Source organism: Schistocerca piceifrons, chromosome 4 (genome assembly GCF_021461385.2).
Source record: "Schistocerca piceifrons isolate TAMUIC-IGC-003096 chromosome 4, iqSchPice1.1, whole genome shotgun sequence".
In the NCBI taxonomy this organism is placed as follows: Eukaryota; Metazoa; Arthropoda; class Insecta; order Orthoptera; family Acrididae; genus Schistocerca; species Schistocerca piceifrons.
The window spans coordinates 73,132,592-73,155,146 of NC_060141.1; the positions used below are offsets into that span (position 1 = coordinate 73,132,592).

The 22,555-nt window shown below is 46.9% G+C and overlaps 1 protein-coding gene across 1 annotated transcript in view; it reads right to left on the reverse strand.

The window, feature by feature from the left end:
- LOC124794812 overlaps nt 1-22,555 on the reverse strand; it is a 782,944-nt gene that overhangs the window by 313,655 nt on the left and 446,734 nt on the right. Inside the window, exon 4 of the mRNA XM_047258471.1 lies at nt 14,134-14,163. Coding sequence (XP_047114427.1) covers nt 14,134-14,163 — 30 coding nt within the window. The remainder of the gene's footprint in view (nt 1-14,133; nt 14,164-22,555) is intronic.

A 22,555-nucleotide genomic window follows, 5' to 3' on the forward strand; every position in this document is an offset into this window, starting at 1 on the left:
AGTGGCCCGAAAATGTGTCTCTTGGAGACATAAGCACAAAGGGCACTCTCGTACAAGGAGTTGTAATTCGGCCACATGCGTCCTGAACCCATTCAGGTTCCACTGTAATATGGGAGCCAGTGATCAGGGTGGCTGAACTTTCACCCTGCCTCTGTGCTTTGGAGGAGAGCCCGTACTGGCCGGAGATTTATTCCTGGGGCGAGAAGATCGCCCCCGGTCGACATCAATGTCCATCAGCTCCGATGACGACCCACGGGAGAAGTCAGACAGTACGACGGCCTCGTCATCGGACCGACCCTGACTAGTCTCCTCAGGTGGCAAAACCTTCACCTTCGGCGTCTTTGTCTTGGGGGGCTTAGGATGCAGAGCCTTGTCAACAGTTGGAGCTTTACTCGCCTGGGCAGAAGGCGCCATATGGGGAGAGGCAGGAAGTACCCCAATGTCAGCAACCACGGCCTTGTCCGACGTTGCGGGGAGAGCCGCAGGTTTCATAACAACCGCAGCAGCATAAGTGCACTGGCAAACGCAGGTATTAGTGCTAACACTATCAACCTCCGTTTTCGTAGCAACAGTGGCCATTTGTACCGGTTTTTTCAGAGCAGAAGCGAGAGATGTTGTAAACACAGGAGGTTGCATGGCCTTAAAGAGCTTCTTGGCCTCACCATAGGGGATGCGCTTAGATGTTTTAATCTCCTGTATCCTCCGTTCTTCGAGATAGATGGGGCAGACCCGGCTCCAGACAGGGTGACTCCCAGAGCAATTCACGCACTTCACAGGCGATGAACAATCGGCTCCTTCATGGGCAGGCTGACCACATTTACTACAAGTGGCTATCCCATTGCACCCCAACGTAGCATGCCCAAAGCGCTGACGTTTAAAACAGCGCATTGGGTTGGGGAAATATGGCCGTACTGGCAAACGTAAGAACCCTGCTTTAACATGCTCTGGGAGTCTCGGGCAACTGAACGTGAGAATAAACGAGTCGGATTTGACTAGGTCCCCATCGACTCGTTTCATAATATGCTGCACGTCAACAATACCTTCATTCAGATTTTAACTAGTCTGTGGGGATATCCACCAAGTCCCTACATGTTACAACACCCTTACTATAGTTCAGAGTGGAGTGGAGCTCGGTCTCGATAGCGTACTCTCCGAGAAAGGTTGCCTTCCGAAGAGAAGCAACTTGACGGGAACTAGAAGTCTCAACTAACAGAGTCCCATTGCGCAGTCGCTTCACAGATTTCAGTGTTCCTGCAATTCCCTCAAGACCCTTGTGGATGTAAAAGGGAGAAATCCTTTCAAAGCTACCCTCCTTCCGTTTAATAATCAAAAACTCATTCTGATTATCAGCATGTGCTCTGTTACGACAGTCTGATAAATCTCTAGCAACACCAGGCGCTGGAGGACTCTCAGCACTAAGTCGCTTTTTCGATGGGGTGTGTTTTCCTACCAGTGGCCCACTCAATCCACTGGTAGGGGGGGGGGGGGAGAAATGTAGAGGTCGAAGGGTCCATTGCGGTCCCGCGAGCAGCTAGGGAACTAAAGGTCCGCTCAGACAGAGCCCTGCGTGCCTGAGTAAGCCTTATACAACTGGGGTGCGGCAGGTGCCCCAGAGGTTGCCCGCTTGTGACTGTTCCACCCCAACAGCCATGCGTCTCATAGGCGCGGAGCACACCGTAAGATTGGTTTTTTTTTTTTTTTTTTATAGAGGTTGGCCTTCCTCGCAATCCAGGCGGTCAAGCCAAGATTACCATTCCCCGCAGCACACAGCATTACACCGCCGCGCCATACGGTGGTCGCTGAAGCATGTCCTGGGGTCACGGTGACATGAGACTGGCGGCGCTGACCAGTCCCCAGCTCAGGACCCCGGGGTCGCCAAGCCCGTACTCAGCAAATGAATGCTGAGCCCCTGGGGACGTTTCCAACCGCGTCAATTGCTTAAAACTACACGAGATTTCGGCGAAGCACTCCTTGGCCATTGTCAAGTGGTATGACTGCCAGTGGGCTGTTGGTGCGCCCTTACATACGCTAGCTGCCGGCTGTTACGTCACTGGTGCCCGCGACATTGCCATATATGGGCATGTTTTGAGTCGGCATTCGATGTGCCCTTCTCAACAGCGCGATCGCTGGATCCCACGCAGCGCTGAGCTGCAAGCCACCGTCTCTATTCAGGGTGTTTGCGGTAACTTTTATTTCAATAGCTTGATTTATTAAACTGTCCCAGAAGCCGTTAGTGCGAGCCACGACAGGGGTATCGCCAAATTTTATGTGGTGACTGTTTTATAACGCATGCTCAGCTAACGCAGATTTCTCTGGATAGCGTAGGCGATAATACCTCTCATGTTCTTTCCTGCGTTGTTCCACAGTACGCACTGTTTGTCCGATGTACTTATGGCCACACTCACAAGGTATTTCGTAGACTTCAGTCCTACTGCGTCTTTAACTAGTCTCAGTAATTGACGGATTTTCGTTGGAGGCCTGAAGATTGATTTGATGTTGTGCCTTTTCAACAGGCGGCTTACCTTGCCCGACACAGAGCCACAGAATGGCAGCAAAGCAAGTTTATTTTCTTGCTCTTCGTCGGTGGTCTTATTCTGATATTTCCCAGATATCACTTCTTTCACTTAATGGGCGCTGTAGCCGTTATTCCTGAAAACCCTGCGTAGGTGGCTCAGTTCATGGGGCAGGTTATCGTCGCCTGATATTACTCTTGCACGATGCACCAATGTTTGTAATACTGTGCGCTTCTGTGCTGGATGATGATGGCTAGTGGCATGCAGGTACTGGTCTTTGTTGGTTGGGTTTTCTGTAGACGCTGTAGCCAAGGTACCCATTTCGTTTACGGTGGACAAGGACGTCGAGGAAGTGCAATGCCTTATCTTTTTCCATCTCCATGGTGAACTGGGTATACTGTTGATGCCACTGAGGTGTTCCAAAAACTCGACTAGTTTCTCGCGTCCGTGTGGACAAATGACGAACGTGTTGTCAACGTATCGGAAGAAACACTTCGCCTTCAATGGCGCAGTATCTATGGCAATATCCTCAAAACTCTCCATGAAGAGGTTTGCAACAGCTGAAGGTAACGGGCTACCCATTGTTACACCGTCTATCTGATCGTAATACTGGCCGTTGTATACGAAATAGGAGGACGTAAGAGTGTGCCTAAATAGCTCGACCACGTCACTTACAAAGTACTGGGAAATTAGGTCCAAAGCGTCTTTGATAGGCACATTCGTAAACAGCTCCACTATATCAAAACTGACCATAATATCGTCCTTACTAAGGCGTAGAGGTTGATTCTGCTGATAAATTCTGCTGAGTTTTTTATATGATCTTCGCAGTGTCCCACATGTGGAGCGAGGAGCTTGACCAAGTACTTCGCCAGCTTGTATGTTGGAGAACCTATTGTGGACACAATAAGGCGAAATGGCGTCCCGTCCTTGTGTATCTTCGGTAAACCATAAGCAGTAGGTGGTCTAGGCGCCTGTGGGAGAAGATTCTTAACCACACTGTCTTCCACTGAAGATCGCTTAAGAAATTCTGATGCTTTTCTTACTATTCTTGATGTCGGGTCGCGTGGGAGCTTCCGATAAGGGAAAAAGATAGTAGGAGAGACAGGAACCAAGTGGGTTGTTGAACTCAGGGAGGATTCCACGAATTGGTGTGAGGGTGGAAGGGAGGCAAAACTGGAGAAGCAAATACACACTGACAAATACTCCAGAAACAATCAGGGAATGATAAATGAAAAAAAGGTAGAGCTAACCGGTGGAAAAGACAAAAGAAGCGGATGCTAAAGATCTCAGAAGAGCGCGAGAGAAGATAATAGAGGATGAACAAGCTATGGAGGAAATGAAGAAAACTGAATCAATGAAGCGACTACCCGTTGCGCCGTAGGGGCAGTGACGAAAGACGACATGTATCAGAAATTCACTCGGAGTCTAATAAAGAAGTTGCGACACCAGTTAATCGGTAGAAAAAGTTGCGACACCGGTTGATCGGTACGTTTCAGAGTTTCTACAATCGCACTCCAGAGATAGGCTCGAACCGCAGTAAATCCGTTGGACAAAGCGCACTGAACGTAAGAGGACCACGCCGATAAATGACTGTATTTCACTCCACATGGAGAAACCGTCGCCTCGTCCTCTTGTGTGAGGCTAGAGATAGCAGCGCGACGAGCGCCTTCGCGATACAGGCCGCTACTGCAGCGCCACCGGGCCGTATGCAACGCACGCCCAACCGCACAGCCACGCCACATCACGAACTTGGGGAGCGAAATCGTGCCGATTACGACGTCAGTGTGGGCTGCAAGTTCCTACCGGATACCGTCCACATACTCTACAACCCGAACTTCGCGAAATGAAACCCAAACTAGTCCGCGAAAGTTCCCGGGCAATTTAGTTCCACCCGACTCCCCACACGAGCCGCAATTTCCAACAGCAATCTTCCTTGCAGGCCCACAACCCGAGCGCACTTGTTCGGGAGGTGATTTTAGCACGAACTCTGAAGTAACACGAGCAACAAGAATTTTTAGCTATCCAGTGTGCTGTGAACAGTGAAAAATCGTATCGTAAATGCCTCTTAGATGGAAGTAAAATAAAAGGCAGCTCTGGCTGAAATTAATTCCGAAGGAGAGCATTTCCGCGGTTATACGCACCAAATTCCATATAGTAAAGCAACGATTAAGTCATAGTGAGCTCTGAACGTTACAATGGCACTGTCATAGTGGACATGTTCTTGCCGCCTTCCAGCTCGTGTCTCGAATCACGCAGCTGGATATGGAGCACTAATTTTCATATAGAATACGAATCGTACAGAAAGTTTTCATTTGTTACGATTGCCTTGAAGAAAATAAATACAGTGCCTTAGAACATTTGAAATACATTGATTTTTTCATGTATATGAGAAAAATTCCGTTTTTTGAAAATGAATGATTATTTTGTTTTTGACTAAACAAGTTTCGCCTATTTTAAGCTACGTTTTTTGCACTTGTTACTAATTTTCTTGCGATCATCCTAACTCTGAAAAAGGTGCAGCTATTACATTTTAATTTATGCATTCCTCAACTACTGTAGATTCCGTTGCCTCCTGTCACAGCTTTTATCTTTTGTATACTGCTTGTCTTGAAGGAGATATTAATTATATGTTTTTTGATGTTACTAATTCTGTGTATGAATTGTTTGTAGTATGCTATGGTGTGACATTACGAGTTTCTTTCCGGTTTGAGTGTGCACTGTGTGTTGTTGGTAAGTGTTGCTATATCTGGATTAAATTTATTTTTGCCGTCTTTCGTTTGCGTCGTCCGCAGCTCGTGGTCTTGCGGTAGCGTTCTCGCTTCCCGCGCACGAGGTCCCACTTCGATTACCGGCGGGGTCAGGGGTTTTTCCTGCCTCGAGATGACTGTCATAGTGTCATCGTCATCATCATCATCATCATTAATCCCCATTACGGTCGGAGGAAGGCAATGGCAAACCTCCTCCGCTAGGACCTTGCCTAGTACAGCGGTGCGGGTCTCCCGCATCGTCCCCTACGCTCCTCGGAGTATGGGACGACATCATCATCATCATCGTTTGTATCTCAATTTTAATGGTGTTATGTAGTTGGTGTACTATCTTGCTGTTGTATACAATGTTTAATACCTTCTTTCCTCCCAATATAAATGACGACAGATTGTTTATACACATTGTTACACGTGCGTTTTGTACGAATGCAGGGTGTCCCTGCAGGAATGATTAATATTCAGGGATATAATAGGAAGGATTTTTCGATGAAAAAAGTCTAGTAAACATGGACTCTAAAATGCATACCTTAAGAACTGTGATGCATACCTTAGGAACTGTGAGCTCTGGTTGAGTAGATGTTTCACAGTAGCGAAGATGAACAAGCGGCCATAGTTCTTAAGATATGCATTCTAAAATCTTTACTAGATTTTTTTTCTTCAAATAATCGTTCCTGTCACATCCCTGCACACTGACCTTTCCATCTGGGTATTGTGTGTAGACAAGAAAGAGAGAAATCTCTGTCCTACTCTGGAGAGTAAGTCGACGCAAAACCGCCACTGTACTTTACGTTGTCATTTCTCACCTAACACCACACAGCGAAATAAAAGTCTAACAGACAGAAGATCACCGAGCGAACAGTTTCTTCCGCAATTACATTAGCACGTTGCGACGATGAACACGTTACCGACAATCACGACTTATCTAGACGCCTACAGAGTGCTACTCTCCACGCAGGCGGCAGGGGCAGATTGGGCCCGCTACGAATTTGCGGTCCCTCTAAACGTTAACGACGCCGCGCGCCGCCACGTTCTCGAATTAATATTTAACACGGCAGTAACGGCGGCCCGCAGACGGAGGCTGCGTAAAGATTAATATCTGGAGAGGCAGCGGCGCACGTAACGCAACGCAGCGAGGTCGGCGGTCGTCAAACGCGGCCCGGACCCGCCTTTATAGGAGGGGGTGGGAAAGATGGGGGGGGGGGGGGGGGTGTTAAGACGACACCGACCTGTCGCGGCCGGCACCGTAAACGCTGTAACGCCCCGGACGGAGACACGTGTCACCTCTATCTGACGACCTGGAACAGCAGACCGTCACGGGGACGACGAATGGCTGTTTCCCAGACGGTCGAAATGTGTGTATCACTTCACACAGTATGTCGCATGCAATATAAACTAGTGGCAAGTAATACAGGATTACTCACACGTACCTCTGGTGTAAATAAACTACAAAACATACAGAAAAATGACACGTATCGTTGGATAGAGCATTTTTTCAAGTTTCGCGCCGTGGCTTCGTTGCTGGACGCAGCACTAAGGGGCAGACAGGTCAGGACATGGCGCATAATAGTACGATTCTTGGGGTTTTGTGTTCTTAAATTCGCTAAATGTGCCCTTACTGTGACGGTTCAGCGACGATTTCGTACCAAATATCAGGTAAAAGCTCCAGGCAATGTATGGGCGGCACAACACACTCCGTGAGAGTGGCTGTTTGTGTGGTGGGAACGAATCAGGACGTCCGGGGGCGTCAGTAGAGAAGGTGAAACCTGTGCGAGAATCGTTCGTCACGTGTCCGAAAAATGGACGTTACGTACAGGCAGACGAATTATTTCTTACGATTATTAATGAGTTTTTGTGTTAAATTTTCAGAATTAGTCTATGGTTTAATTCACAAGTCCATACCGAAGGTCCAAGTGAGGTAAAAGCTTCTGTGAGCAAAAATTAGTCGCCGATCGGAGGGGCTCTGCCGTGTGCAATACGTACCCGGATAGGGAAGCTGGAAGTACTCGTGGTGGCGGCGCCAAATAGTGTTGACCATATAACACGCTTGTCCACAACATCAAACATTCTTGTTATGTCCTCACAGTCGTTAACTGAAACCTCGATGACTGAATAAAATAACAAATACATTCTGAGTCTCACCAGCGATCTTTTATTTGACTCCTGCCTCCTGAAAGTTCATTTGCATTCAATTAATATGTAACGGAAAAAGACCTTTTATCACTCGTCAACAACGTTCTTCACAAGTTATCCGTTCTATTTCATACATGGATATGTCACAACACTAAATACCAAAGAATAACTGGCGCATATTACAGTTACGACATAACAGTCATATCATCATTGGTCAACTAGTGGCACAATGTCAATATGCATAACTGACACCGTTAGTAATTTAACACAGACATACCGAACTATCATATCAGACAAGAAAAGTTAATACTATGCACAGAACTGCAGATAGGCAAACTACAGTCTATTATCTGGCGCATTCTATGCAAACGTCTCCGATTAAGACCATATCTGCTGTACTTCATATATGCGCCGACTGCCCGGGACAATAAGCATCGTTCTGATTTTGCTATCACTTGAACGGCTACTGGAGGAAGAGTAGTTTACACAAAAGTTGGTTTTCAGTGACGAAGCCACGTCTCAGGTGCCGGTAAAGATGAACTGTTATTATGTCCGTTTCTGGGGCACAGAACACTCACATGATATTGTAGAACGCATTCCTCGATAACTTGAAGTTATCGTCTTTTGTGCAACGTCTGCAGAAGTTTCTAGTTGTTATTGTAATTGTCGTATTCACTACAAAAAAATGGCTCTGAGCACTATGGGACTTAACATCTGAGGTCATCAGTCACCTAGAACTTAGAACAACTTAAACCTAACTAACCTAACGACATCACACACATCCATGCCCGAGGCAGCATTCGAACCTACTGCGACCGTAGCGGTCGCTCGGCTCCAGACTGCAGCGCCTAGAACCGCACGGCCACTCCGGCCGGCTATCCACTACAAAGTCCGGTTTGACGCAGCTCTCCATGTTACTCTGTCCTGTGCAATCCTCTTCATCTCCGAATAACTACTGCAACCTATACCCTTCCCAAAGTACTTCTGTGTTCATCCTTTGGTCTTCCATCTACGACTTTTAGCCCCTGCCCTTCTCCCACACAATTTCCTCAAATACTAAGTTGGTGATCCTTTGATGTCTCAGAATGTCTCCCATCAACTGATCTCTTCTTTTAGTAAAGTTTCTTTTCTTCTCGATTCTATTCAGTACCTCCCATTTGTCATATGATCTACCCATCTGATCTTCAGCATTCTTATGTAGCACCAACCAACTTACAGCCGGCCGGAGTGGCCGAGCGGTTCTGGGCGTTACAGTCTGGAGCCGCGCGACCGCTACGGTCGCAGGTTCGAATCCTGCCTCGGGCATGGATGTGTGTATGTCCTTAGGTTACTTAGGTTTAATTAGTTCTACGTTCTAGGGGACTGATGACCTCAGAAGTTAAGTCCCATAGTGCCCAGAGCCAGCCATTTAAGTGCACATGTCAGATTAGGTTGGGATAAAACCGAAGGAAGTACGTTTGTTGTACAGACGCAGCAGACTAGTAACGGAAAAGGTTTAGTGCTCATCAATCGAGTACATTCGAGGAGTCGCATAGGAAACCGCCCGTCAATATGTACATCTTCCTAGAACTTAAATTTATATTACACAACATCACCTACGACACAACAAAATTAAAGTTATTTTTACCATCAGTTATGAGACAAAAAAGCTATTTCTCTTTAAGATGTAACACCAGGCAGACTTAACGTGCCATAGAGGTGACGTCCTGAGCCGAAACCATATAATGTACACTATGTGATCAAAAGTATCCGGACGCCCCCAAAAACAAACCTTTATCACATTAGGTGCATTGCACTGCCACTTACTGCCAGGTACTCCATATCAGCGACCTCAGTGGTCATTAGACATCGTGAAAGAGCAGAATGGGGCACTCCACGGAACTCACGGACTTCGAACGTGGTCAGGTGATTGGGTGTCGCTTGTGTCTCTGTACGCGAGATTTCCACACTCCTAAACATCCCTAGGTCCACTGTTTCCGATGTGATAGTCAAGTGGAAACGTGAAGCGACACGTATAGCTCAAAAGCGTACAGGCCGACCTCGTCTCTTGACTGACAGAGACCTCCGACAGTTGAAGAGGGTCGTAATGTGTAATTGGCAGACATCTAGCCAGACCATCACCCAGGAATTCCAATCTGCATCAGGATCCACTGCAAGTACTACGGCAGTTAGGCGGGAAGTGAGAAAACTTGGATTTCATGGTCGAGCGGCTGCTCATAAGCCACATCTCGCCGGTAAATGCCAAACGACGTCTCGCTTGGTGTAAGGACTGTAAACATTGGGGGACTGAACAGTGGAAAAACGTTGTGTGGAGTGACAAATCACGGTACACAATGTGGCGATGCGATGGCAGGGTGTGGGTATGGCGAATGCCCGGCTAACGTCATCTGCCAGCGTGTGTAGTGCCAGCAGTAAAATTCGGAGACGGTGGTGTTATGGTGTGGTCGTGCTTTTCATGGATGAGGCTTGCACCCCTTGTTGTTTTGTGTGGCACTACCACAGCACAGGCCTACATTGATGTTTTAAGCACCTTCTTCCTTCCCGCTGGTTATGGGCAACTCGGGGATGGCGACTTCATCTTTCAACACGATCCAGTACCTGTTGAGTGTTGCGTCTTCCTGTTCAAATGTGTTGAAGTCCTAGTTGTGCCCTACACATCCTCAAAAAAATGGCTCTGAGCACTATGGGACTTAACATCTATGGTTATCAGTCCCCTAGAACTTAGAACTACTTAAACCTAACTAACCTAAGGACAACACACAACACCCAGTCATCACGAGGCAGAGAAAATCCCTGACCCCGCCGGCCTACACATCCTGTCAACATGAATCGAATCGGTGGGGGAATGTTTGTACGGTCCCTTCGTTAAGAGGGCCGATACCCTTCGTGCGCCGCTTTGTTCTGTGTATGATCGTATTTCAGTTGTTCGTGCATCGAATTTTCTGAGGCGGAGACTGGGGGCCAGTCCAGCACTTCCCTAAACGAGCGTGAGAAACCGTCTGAAAAGCACACTGAAGCTGGCCGGTGCACCAGCCCACGGTCGTTAATCCTCCGGGCGAAGTCGTTCAGGGTCGGGCTCCCCTCCCAGTCTTGCAAGCTGCGAGTTACGCTATGTGACCATGTATTCTTCGTCAGTACATTTCTGTCTCTGTGGTTTCGCAGTGCCCCCCCCCCCCCCTTCCGAGCAGATCAGGGGTTTCACTTCCCGCCAGTTAAAATTCGTCGGGTTTACAGGAGTTCCGCGTCCTGTGCCACTGGTGGCACTTGAATCGCAATCAGCAGGCGCTGCGCAGCTCCAGTGTTTTCTCTGCCTCCCCCGAGACAACAGCCAGCGGACACGGCGGCGTGTAATTGCGGAGGAAATCCTCCGCCGGGGAGGCCCCAGCCAGCCATTACGGCTCCAGGCCAGCCTGCAGCGCCGTGCTGTCCCCGCAGCTACCCGCAAGGCTTACTCCGTGCGTGGACAGTGCCACAGTGCCAGAACGGTGTCTTAACGACGCCCAGTACGACTGTCCTTTCTCCGCTATAGCGGCCGGTCGCTGCTGAACTCGCAACAACATCGTTCTAGATAAGCCAGCACCTGCTGACCAAACAATGGGCAACGTCATACTGACAAATGAACTCTCGAACTGCCAAGTTACCTGTAAATCTGAATCGAGTTTATAATCATTAAAACGAACCCCATGCCTTCTCAACCCGTGACGTTTCCTTCCGTCTCGTCTTCTCAATATGTATCTCCCCCCCCCCCCCCCCCCTTCCTACGGGCAATTTTATTCAACATCTTTCTGTAGCGCGCTTCGCGTAGAAGATGTTTTACATTGATTTTATTATTTTGGTTCGGTCATTTCAACACGTATGTCAATTGTTTGTAAGAGACCTCAAAATTAATGTGTTTTCTCCACATCGTCATAGCCGCAGAATCACTGAAGCAGTGATGGCAGCTAAGAGTGAGTTCAGAACGAGATCGTGGAAATGAGTGTGTTCGGACAAAACATTCTTGGTAACAGTGCCACGTAGATGACACATATGCCATAGTGCAAACACTACACCGATGCTGATTTTTACCACACAGATGATTAAAATGACATCTAATCGTACGGCACACAGAAACGATGCAATAGAAATTAGGAAACTTTTTTACGAATTTGCGAAACTCAAAACAGCTGACACTGGAAGCTGGAAATTCAGACACATTACCGTGATTAGCTAGCTCGGGAGCCAAACAGTGTGTGTGTGTGTGTGTGTGTGTGTGGGGGGGGGGGGGGGGAGAGAGAGAGAGAGAGAGAGAGAGAGAGAGAGAGAGAGAGAGAGAGAGATATATACTGGAAAAGTATTCACGATATCATCTCTGTTTTTTTCATCATGTAATATCAATCTAAATGTCATCACGAGCAGATCGCCTTGAAATATATATCATCAGAATGTAGAAGCTAAAAAAATTAATAAAAGTAAGTAACATAAAGAGAAAGTGATAGGAATGGAGAAAAAAGAAAATCGTGTATCCACCACTAAAAAGCTGCTAGCAGAAGAATCGGATTTCCCCCGCAATTGCTGGAGATGTCATTCCTATCCTTGACACAGATTAGTGGATGGACTCTAGAAACTAGGATTAACGGAGTACATCGAGAAAGTTTAAGGAAGAGAAGCACGTTTTGTATTATCGAGAAACAGTGGAGAGAGTGTCACGGACAGGATACAATATTTGGGATGGACATCATTAGAACAAAAGCTTTTCAGGTTGCGGCGGGATCTTCACACAAAATTTCAATCACAAACTTCCTCCTCCGAATGCGAAAATATTTTCTTGACGCTGACCTACATACGGAGAAACTATCATCATAATAAAATAAATCAGAGCTCGCACAGAAACACATACGTGTTGTTTTTTCCGCGCGCTGTTCGAGAGTGGAAAAATAGAGAATTATTATGAAGGTGGTCCGGTGAACCTTCTGCCAGGCACTTAAGTGTGATTTGTTGACCATCCATCTAGATGCAGATGTAGAACTTACACAGTAAGATGATGTACCGCTCTGCCGTACTCTGTGCGACAGGATAAAGGTAAAATATGAGATGGTTTCGACTCAAAAGCGCACTGTTGAGGAAACTACTGCACCACACATTTGAAATGTCTTTTGCGGTCCACGAGATAACAATAAACAATGCCACTTATAATCCGTCTTGATTGCAAAAATGTTTATTCACGTGACCAGTTTCGGTTCCTCTACAACCATCTTCAGATCTGCAATTTCGGTTACATATGACGCAGCATATGAAGGTTGCTGTGTGTGGACGGGTTACTCCTGTAACAGAAATTGCAGATCTGAAGATGGTTCTACAGGAACCAAACCGGTCATGTGGATTAACTTTTTTGCAATCAAGACGGGCTGTATCAGCCGCCGATTGCTTTGGAACCGCGTTTGCTAACTGTTCGTATTCTGTTACAGTGCGTCCCGTCGAGGAAGATGCAGGCATTCTCGCAGACCACGAAACTGACCGCAGGAGAAAGCTTTTGCTTCTACACGGTTGATTAACTATCGGCGAATTTGGCGATGGACCTAGAATATACTCTATGGAATACTGAAGTTATCAAGGATAAAACACAAGAAGCGAAACGAATTGAGGAAAGCTGATAAGGGGATGAGGCAAGGTTGTAGTCTATCTGCTGTATGCAGGGCAACCAGTAAAAGAAACTAAAGAAAATATTTTGAAAATGAAGTTTAAGGCAGAGGAAAAGAAATAAAGCTTTGAGGTTTGCCGATGTCATCTTGAAAAGGTGATGTAGGATGAGTATCAGTACAAGTAAAACAATTCCCATCGTTTGGAATGGAAATAAGTCATGTAACGCTGGGTGAATTAAATTACAAACTGAGACACTGCAGTACACGGGTTTTGCTACCCGGATGGCACAATAACTGAAAATGGCGGAAGTAAAGAAATATAAAATGCCGACTCACAATAGAAAGAAAAAGCTTCTACGGAAAATAAAAATACACTAATGTTGAATATCACATTAAGTGACAGTAAATACGACGTATAACACAGCCGACCTGTATGCGCTATATGGAAGTGAAACCTAAACGCTAATCAGTACAGACAAGAAGAGGATAGCTTTCAAATATGCTGCTAATGAAGAATGCTGAAAGTTAGACTGGTGCATCGGATGAAAAAAAGGAGGTACTGTTTTGAATTGTGGGAGGAATGAGTATTATGGTGAAACTAAACTAAAAGAACGAATAGGATGATAGGACACATCCTGACTCATCAAGAAATATTGAATTTTTAATGGTGTGTGTGTGTGTGTGTGTGTGTGTGTGTGTGTGTGCGTGCACTCGCGCGCGAACTCGGGTAAATTCCACACATGTCATAACCTACCTTTGCCTTTTACGTACATGCTGAGAGAGCGAAATAATTCAACATCCGCATTCGGGATCCTTCTGCAACTGAAACACATCGAGGACAGATAAACGTACAAAATACAGTTACATTCTGGAAGCGAAATAAGTCAGCGGTGTCTCCACGAACACAGTTCGAATTTATTTGGAGTTTAGAGGGTATCAGACAACCAGAAAGCTGTAAGCATGGAACCAGGAGAAGTTAGGAATATGCTTTTAGAAATTAGTGCGTTTAAACTCAGGACCCAAGTAAAGCGTACCCTTGAGACTGCGAATCGTGTTAGTAATGCGACTGCGTTAGTTTCGGCCGTTATGTGAGTTTACGAATTTTACCTTTAGTGTATCTCCATACGGCGAAGAGTTCTGAAATGAAGAAGAATTATAAATTTAATATTTATCTTAACCGAAGAAACAATTCAAATAACCGAAAACTTTGAATTGAGTTCACCATCACTATTCCCTTGTGCTACCTATCACCAGTACCTTCTACCTCCCCCCCCCCCTCCTCTCACTCTCACTCTCTCTCTCTCTCTCTCTCTCTCTCTCTCTCTCTCACACACACACACACACACACACACACACACACACACACTAAGGATTCACATTGGGTAAAGAAGCTTGCTGGAGTACTATTAAACTTCACCGCAAAAAAAAAAAAAAAAAAAAAAAAAAAAAAAAAAAAAAAAAAAAAAAAAAAAAGAACACGTGCGCAGTGCAATGGAAGGCGTGTGTCTGTGCCACTAGATCAAGTGGTTCCCAATCTGATGTTAATTACCCCCTGTAGGGTAATATTAAATTTTGCGAGGGGTAAAAACAAAAGGGTACGATTGTGTTTTGGTCACGAAACTAAACTGTTTTCAAAAGATCAGTAATATTATCACTGTTTCGAAAGACTGTAATACTGATTACTTGAATTACTAATAATGTCACACAATATGGTGGAGGTAACGGTTTGTGAAACATTTCTATGAAAAACATTATCGTCACGTAGCCCAACCACTACACACATGCTTTGGACCATTCTTCTATGACAGTAAAATTGAGACATAAAATCACGTAAGTGTAAATATCTCGTGAATATGCTTTCTCCGAGTTGTATACCTAACTCTCGTAACTGACCTGAAATTGCTTCCTGATTCGGAACAAATAAACGAACTAATTAGCAGCACAACACAACAGTAACAATGCCCTACATTGCTATAAGACTCACCCAATATTATATTACAATCATCATCATTACTATCATTATTATGACTGTTATTATCATTACTATTTATTTACAGCATGCTCCATTACAATGTTTGCAATACAGCGCGCGCGCGCGCGCGTGTGTGTATGTGTGTGTGTGTGTGTGTGTGTGTGGAATGTCATGTTCGTGTTGGATGGTGGTGGTGGTGAGAGAAGCGAGAGGGTGAAACCTTGTGACGATACATAGCCTACTCGAATAGCGCAGCCCTCAAGCTTAACGTCCCCATTTGACGGACGGATCACCACCATCACAGTGTCACATGATCTCATTTCATGAGATACAGCGAAGAGGTTTGGTATTTGAACCAGTACATCGGTGAAAAAATCTAGTGAAAAGGTCTGGTGATCAGGAACTTCACACTTCCCTTGCCCTTGCCGACCAAATACTAGCAGCAAAAATTCTTTCCACTACCAGGATTCGAACCAGCTTACCCCCGGGTCGAGCGCCACCGCACAAACGTAAATATCATATATCTTTCATCATATTAAAAACAAAGTATTTCGAAGAAAATTCATTTTCACTCTAAAATTTAGTTAGGCGCTACTGCTGACGGATGTAGGCAGAGGGGTTAAAGGGGGGGTAGCTAACATCTGATCGTACTAAGGGGGTAATGGTCTCAGAAGGATTGGGAAATACTGCACTAGATCAAGCAGAAGACGGCAGACACTAAGATACAACTCTCGTACTTCTGTAAATGCCATTTTACAATTGGTAACTAATTAATACATGGTTGAGACTTTGTGGCCTGCTTGTAGCTTTCATATGAATTTAAGTAGACTGGATGAGTTGTTAGGCTGCTTAGACCTTTTTTTTCCTGATTATGGTTCAAATGGCTCTGAGCACTATGGGACTTGAACATTTGAGGTCACCAGTCCCCTAGAACTTAGAACTACTTAAACCTAACTAACCTAAGGACATCACACACATCCATGCTCGAGGCAGGATTCGAACCTGCTACCGCAGCGTCGCGCGGTTCCAGACTGAAGCGCCTAGAGCCACTCGGCCACTGCGGCCGGCTTTCCTGCTTAGAAACAGCCCATAGCCAACAGATACAATATTGTAGTTCCTCGATTTACCACTCTCGCCTAACAACTCCTAGACAGCAGTTTCAACTACGGAAGCCTATCGTTCATATTTTGATGAGAATCAGATAAAATCTCTGACACGACACTCGCTTACTCTGCGTAAGTGAAAACCTAGAAATTTAATTAGAAATTACGAATTAGGACTTTTTTTCTGGACTCCACAATGCGAGAGCGGAGAGTTATCGATATGTTACTGCAAGCTAAAAATTCAGTCTTGTATTTACATACTTCAACATTTTTTGGAACACAATTAATTGTTAATATACAAAAAAGAAAAAGGTACATGCAAAATACGCCAACGCCTTTCAAATATCTTACATGAGCGAACAAAAAATTTCGCAGAATTCTATCGATTACGGTGTCGTGATAGTAGCGAATAGTAAATCGATTTTCCCAGCAAATGCTTTGAATATACGGCTATCAGATCTGCTGCTGGATCACACTGTGTAAATTCCACACAGTTTACTCTAAGCAGCTGCTCGTTGCAGCCGGTTCCTGCTGGCAGTTAGTTGCTTGGATAAAGATGTCGAGCAGCTGCGACAAGGAAATATTGTGGAATTAATGTCACGTGTTCTGCCGACAGACCACACAAGCATGTAGTACGTCGGCTGTAATAAATGTCTTGTACCCGTCTCTTCAAATCCAACCACCAGTATCTCTCAATGTGGGATAGCAAGTGTAAGTCAAAACACCGAACAATCTTACAAAAAAATTCACGGCACTGAGAAACAAAAGTGAATGAGTCGAAGTGGAAAAGAAGATACAGTTTAACGAACGGCCCGTCGATTGTGAGGTCATAAAGAGACGGAGCTCAAGCAGACTGGACGGGGAAGGAGAAGTAAACATCTGGCTCCCTTAATTAACGCAAATTTTAGGGACTCGCCTGAAGCTAAATCTGGAAGGGAGAAGATTTGAACCACACCCGCTCTAAATGAGACTCCAGCGTCTTAATTACTTCACCACCTCGCTGTGTTTGAGACAATGCGCTGGAAATATCTGTTACTATCGGTAACTGTAACAGACAAAATCGAAACGCAGAGGGGAATGAGACTACAAACGTAATATGAAGAGTTCTATTCTCTGGCGAAAAAGTTCCAGTTGACTAGTAAACGAGAAATAACGTACTACAGGTTAAAAGTATTTACAGGTCGAAGATGTTGGCGTCACAACGAATCTAACGAAGGACAATATGACAAGTAAGTTAAATTCTGAGCTGGATTTAGATGATTGGAGTAACAGGGCATAGCACTATTAGCATTGTTCACTGCCTTAATGGTTGGTTGTTTGAGGTTTAAGGGACCAAACAGCAAGGTCATCAGTCCCTTGTTTCAAATATGCTCCATTCCGCTAATGGAACATCTGAGGAAAGTCAGAACAATAAAACGGAAAAAGGTAAAAACGTAAAAGGGCAGTCATGTTGTCATTGGTAAAAAACAAAATGAGGAAAGTCGGCAAGAGAACGAACCCAATGCTATGCTGAAGCAGCATAGGCAAGACCACCTGTGACTTAAAAGGTGCAACCGCTAGAATGTAGAAATACATATGAGAAAAGGAGACTAACCAGTCCTTAAAAAAAAAATAAAAAAAAGTAAAAACAGAGTAAAAGGAGAAGAAAAGAGGATTCGGTCAGGGAGGTGAATCGGGAATCTCCAAACACGGCTTACAGTGGGAGACACCCAAACAGTCACCGCCCTGCCCCAACACCAGAGAGAGATTAAAAACCTTAAAACTGAGAATAAAAACCACTTTCCCGGAGGAAACCAAGAACCAGAGAGACCATCCGCGAATCGTCAGCCAACATCAAAGGTAAAGTGTGGGGGAGTCTGTACTTAGCACGCAGAGCCAAAAGAAGGGGGCATTCAACCAAAATGTGCACTATTGACTGGAAGGCTCCACAACCACAAAGTGGGGGTGGCTCATCACGCAAAACAAAACCATGGGTCAGCATGCTACGGCCAATGCGGAGACGACACAGTGTGGTCGAGTCCTTTCGGGAGAGGGGAAAGGAAGAACGCCACGGGCCTGATGTCACCTTAATCGCTCGAAGTTTATTAGACAGGGGAGTAGCCTCCCAAGAATTGGCCCATGGCTGTGCGAAGTGGGATTTGATGTGAAGCCGTAAATCCGCTGCAGGAGGGGTTACAGAAAATGGGGGGTAAGTCACTGCTCCCCCAGCCAAACGATCAGCGAGCTCATTACCCGGGATACCCACATGGCCAGGGACCCAAAGGAAGTCAATGGAACAAGCAGCACGGTGAATATCAGCGAGATGGTCATGGATGGCAGAGACCAAGGGATGGCGCGAAAAACACCGGTCAATAGCAAGAAGATTGCCACCAATTCCGCAGTAAACACCCCCCATGCAGGTGGCAGCAAATGATTTTCCGTTCCAACAGAGGACGTGAAGGCATACCCAACATGATCAGCAGATTTAGAGCCATCAGTGTAAAAAACAACAGCATCCCGAAACTCCCATAAAATTTGGCGGAAAAAGGAACGGAACACCACCGGGGGGATGGAATCTTTCGGACCTCGGCCGAGATCCATCCGAATTCGAGGCCGAGGAACTAACCAAGGAGGGGTGGAGGGGAGGGAGCGAGGAAGACAGGACAAAGAAGGAAGCTGAAAATCACGGCAAGGAGACGCAAGGCGGAGCCCAACCGGTAAACCCGCCCGAGGGCGGGAGTCGGGTGGGCGACGTCCATGGTCTGGGAACAGGATAGAATAGGAAGGATGAGTGGGAGAGGAACGGATAGTGAGTGCATAAGACACCACAAGCTGGGACCGCCGAACGGAAAAAGGGGGGGGGGGGGGATCCCAGCTTCAACCAGGAGACTATCAATAGGGCTAGTAGGGAAGGCACCGGTGGCCAAACGGATACCACGATGGTGGACTGGATCCAGCACGTGCAGTGTGGAAGGAGCAGCTGAACCATAAACTTGACAATCATAGTCCAAGCGAGACAGAACTAGAGCACGATAAAGACGGAGGAGGAGGGAACGGTCCGCACCCCAAGAGGAGTGGGCAAGGAAGCGAAGGACATTGAGTTTACGGAAACATCCTACCTTCAGGAGTCTGACATGGGGCAGCCAAGTGAGCTTGTTGTCGAAAAGAAGACCCAGGAAGATAAACTATGGGACCACAAGCAATCGTTGTGCAGCAAGATAGAGCTCTGGATCAGGATGGATCGTAGTACGGCGACAAAAGTGGACCACCCGCGATTTTAAAGGAGAGAATTGAAACCCGTGTTAGAGGGTCCATGCAGAGGCACGCCGTATAGCTACCTGGAGCTGCCGTTCTGCAGATGCCATCGAGGAGGAACTAACCCAAATGCAGAAATCATCCACATACAGGGCAGGGGCGACCAAGGGACCGACAGAGGCCACAAGTCCATCGATGGCTATGAGGAAAAGAAGGACACTCAAGACAGAACCCTGTGGGATGTCCGTCTCCTGTGTCCGTGGAGAACTAAAAGCGCAGTACCAACTCGAACTCTGAATGACCGATGGATCAGGAACTGGCGGATAAAAATCGGGAGTGGGCCCCGAAGACCACACTGATGAAGGGTAAGTAAGATGTGATGGCGCCAGGCCGTGTCATAGACCCTGCGAAGGTCAAAAAACACTGCAACCAAATGGCGGCGCTGGGAAAAAGCCTGCCGAACTGCGGATTCCAAGCGAAGTAAATGATCGATTGGAGACCGTCCCTCTCTAAAGCCACACTGGTAAGGGGACAATAGATCCTGAGATTCGAGGACCCAATTGAGCCGACGGGCTACCATCCGTTCAAGTAACTTACAAACGACATTGGTCAAACTAATTGGCCGATAGCTGTCAACAGATAGGGGGTTCTTACCAGGCTTAAGGACAGGAACCACAATGCTATCCCTCCACTGAGAAGGGAAGTCACCCTGGAGCCAGATACGGTTAAACAGCCGAAGAAGATGTTGCCGTTGTGGAGCACTGAGATGTTGAAGCAGTTGGTTATGAATGGAATCTGGGCCAGGGGCCGTATCATGAGAAGAAGATAGAGCAGAAAGAAATTCCCATTCAGTAAAAGGTTCGTTGTAAGATTCTGACTCACAAGGGGTGAAACATAAGGTGGAAGCTTCAGCCCGCTGTTTTCGGTGAAGGAAAGCAGCTGGATAGGAGGCTGACGCTGATGCCACTGCAAAATGGGTCGCAAGATGTTCTGCAAGAACTAATGGGTCCGTACAAATGCCATCTGGGAGGTGAAGGCCTGGGAGGGTGGACTGCCGATGGCAACCTTGGAGAGAGCGAAGTGTAGCCCATACCCGTGACAGAGGGACAGTAGAACCAAGAGAAGAAACGAATCGTTCCCAACATATCCACTTGCTCTGTTTGATTAAATAACGCGCTTTAGCGCGGAGGTGTTTAAAGGTAGTAAGGCTGGCTACGGATGGGTGCCTCCTAAAGTGTTGCTAAGCTCGACGGCGATCACGGATGGCAATGGCAATGGCCGTACTCCACCATGGGACTTGCCGGCGACGAAATGGTCCAAATGAGCGCGGGACAGAAAGGCTAGCAGCACGAACAATTGCGTCAGACACGTCACGTAGGACGTCATCAATACAACCCGACAAAGAGGGAGAAAACACGACCTGTGCAGTGTGTAGAGGCCAATCGGCGCATTGGAAAGACCAATGAGGTAACCTGTCCATCGGGGAGCGGGAAGGGAGCGTGATAATCAACGGGAAATGGTCACTATCACAAAGGTCGTCGTGTGGCGACCAGTGTAATGAAGGGAGGAGAGAGGGAGAAGAAAGAGGAAGATCAATGGCAGAAAAGGTACCATGACCGGCACTGAAATGAGTAGGGGAGCCATCATTAAGAAGGCACAGGTCGTGGTCTGCAATAAATTGGTCTATAAGAAGACCTCGTCTAGATGGAAAGGCACTGCCCCACAAGGGATGATGAGCATTAAAATCCCCAAGGAGAAGGAAGGGAGGAGGAAGTTGCTGAAGAAGGGCAGTTAAGGCAGCAGGTGTAACAGACCTGTCAGGAGGGAGATAAAGATTGCAAACTGTGACCGCAGAGTCTAAGTGGACCCTAACAGCAACCGCTTCCAATGTAGTTTGAAGAGGAATCCACGTGCTAGCAATGTCTGTACGGACCAACGTACAAACGCCACCAGAAGCCCGCAGGGGTCCGACCCGATTTCGACAGAAAACACGGAACCCACGGAGGGTCGGTGAGTGTGCATCAGTAAAATGAGATTCCTGGAGAACCACACAAGCTGCAGAGTAGGACGAAAGAAGGGATTTCAATTCCGGAAGGTGACGATAGTATCCATTACAATTCCATTGGAGAACCACAGAACGATGGTTTAAATGGGGGCTGAACACGCTAAATCTAGTCATACCGCCGGGTCCCCACCCGTCACCGACAAGGAGGGGGCGACATCCATGAACGACAGGTCGGAATCCGGTTGTGAAGTCGGGGAAGGGACCTCCGGTGACACCAGAGGCTCTTTGTCCCGGGACTTATGTTTCTTCGTCTTTTCAGGCTGAGATCGAGGAGGGCTGTGTGGCATAAAGGAGCCAGCTGCAGCAAGATCAGGAACAGAAAGAGACCGGGCGACCTGGGGGCCGACAGACCGCGGCTCTCGCGGTCGTCGCGCGGCAGCAGACCTTTGGCCTGGAAGGTGTCGGGAAGGGGCATCCCGGGAGAGGCGCTCTTGACCGGCAGACGCCGAAGGAGTGGGACACTTCTCCGGCTTGGGAGGGGGAGCAGCGCCCAGAGGAGAAGGTGTGGGAGCCGCAGAGGAGGGGGGGAGGAGAGGGGTCCGGGATGAGGGTAAGGAAGGGGGAGGAAGGAGTGTAGATGTAACCAAGGCGTAACTAGATGTCATGGACACATGGTGAAGTCGTGTATATTTCTTACGCGCCTCTGTGTAGGTTAAACGATCGAGGGACTTATACTCCTGTATCTTTTTTTCCTTCTTATATACTGGGCAATCTGGTGAACGTGGAGAATGACTACCATGACAATTTACACACACAGGAGGGGGAACACAGGGACTCCCCTCATGGAGCGGACGTCCACAGTCACCACAGAGAGGGGCCTGTGAACAGCGGGAAGACATGTGTCCAAAACGCAAGCACTTAAAACACCTCATAGGAGGTGGGATGTACGGCTTCACATCACAGCGATAGACCATAATCTTAACTTTCTCAGGGAGGGTATCCCCTTCAAAGGCCAGGATAAAGGCACCAGTATAAATACGATTGTCTCTAGGACCCTTCTGAACACGCCGAACAAAGTGTGAACACCCCGCCGTCCGAGATTGTCCCGAAGTTCCTCATCAGTTTGAAGGATGAGGTCCCTGTGAAAAATCACACCTTGTACCATATTTAGAGACTGGTGGGTGGTAATGGACACAGGAATTGTGCCAAGATGGG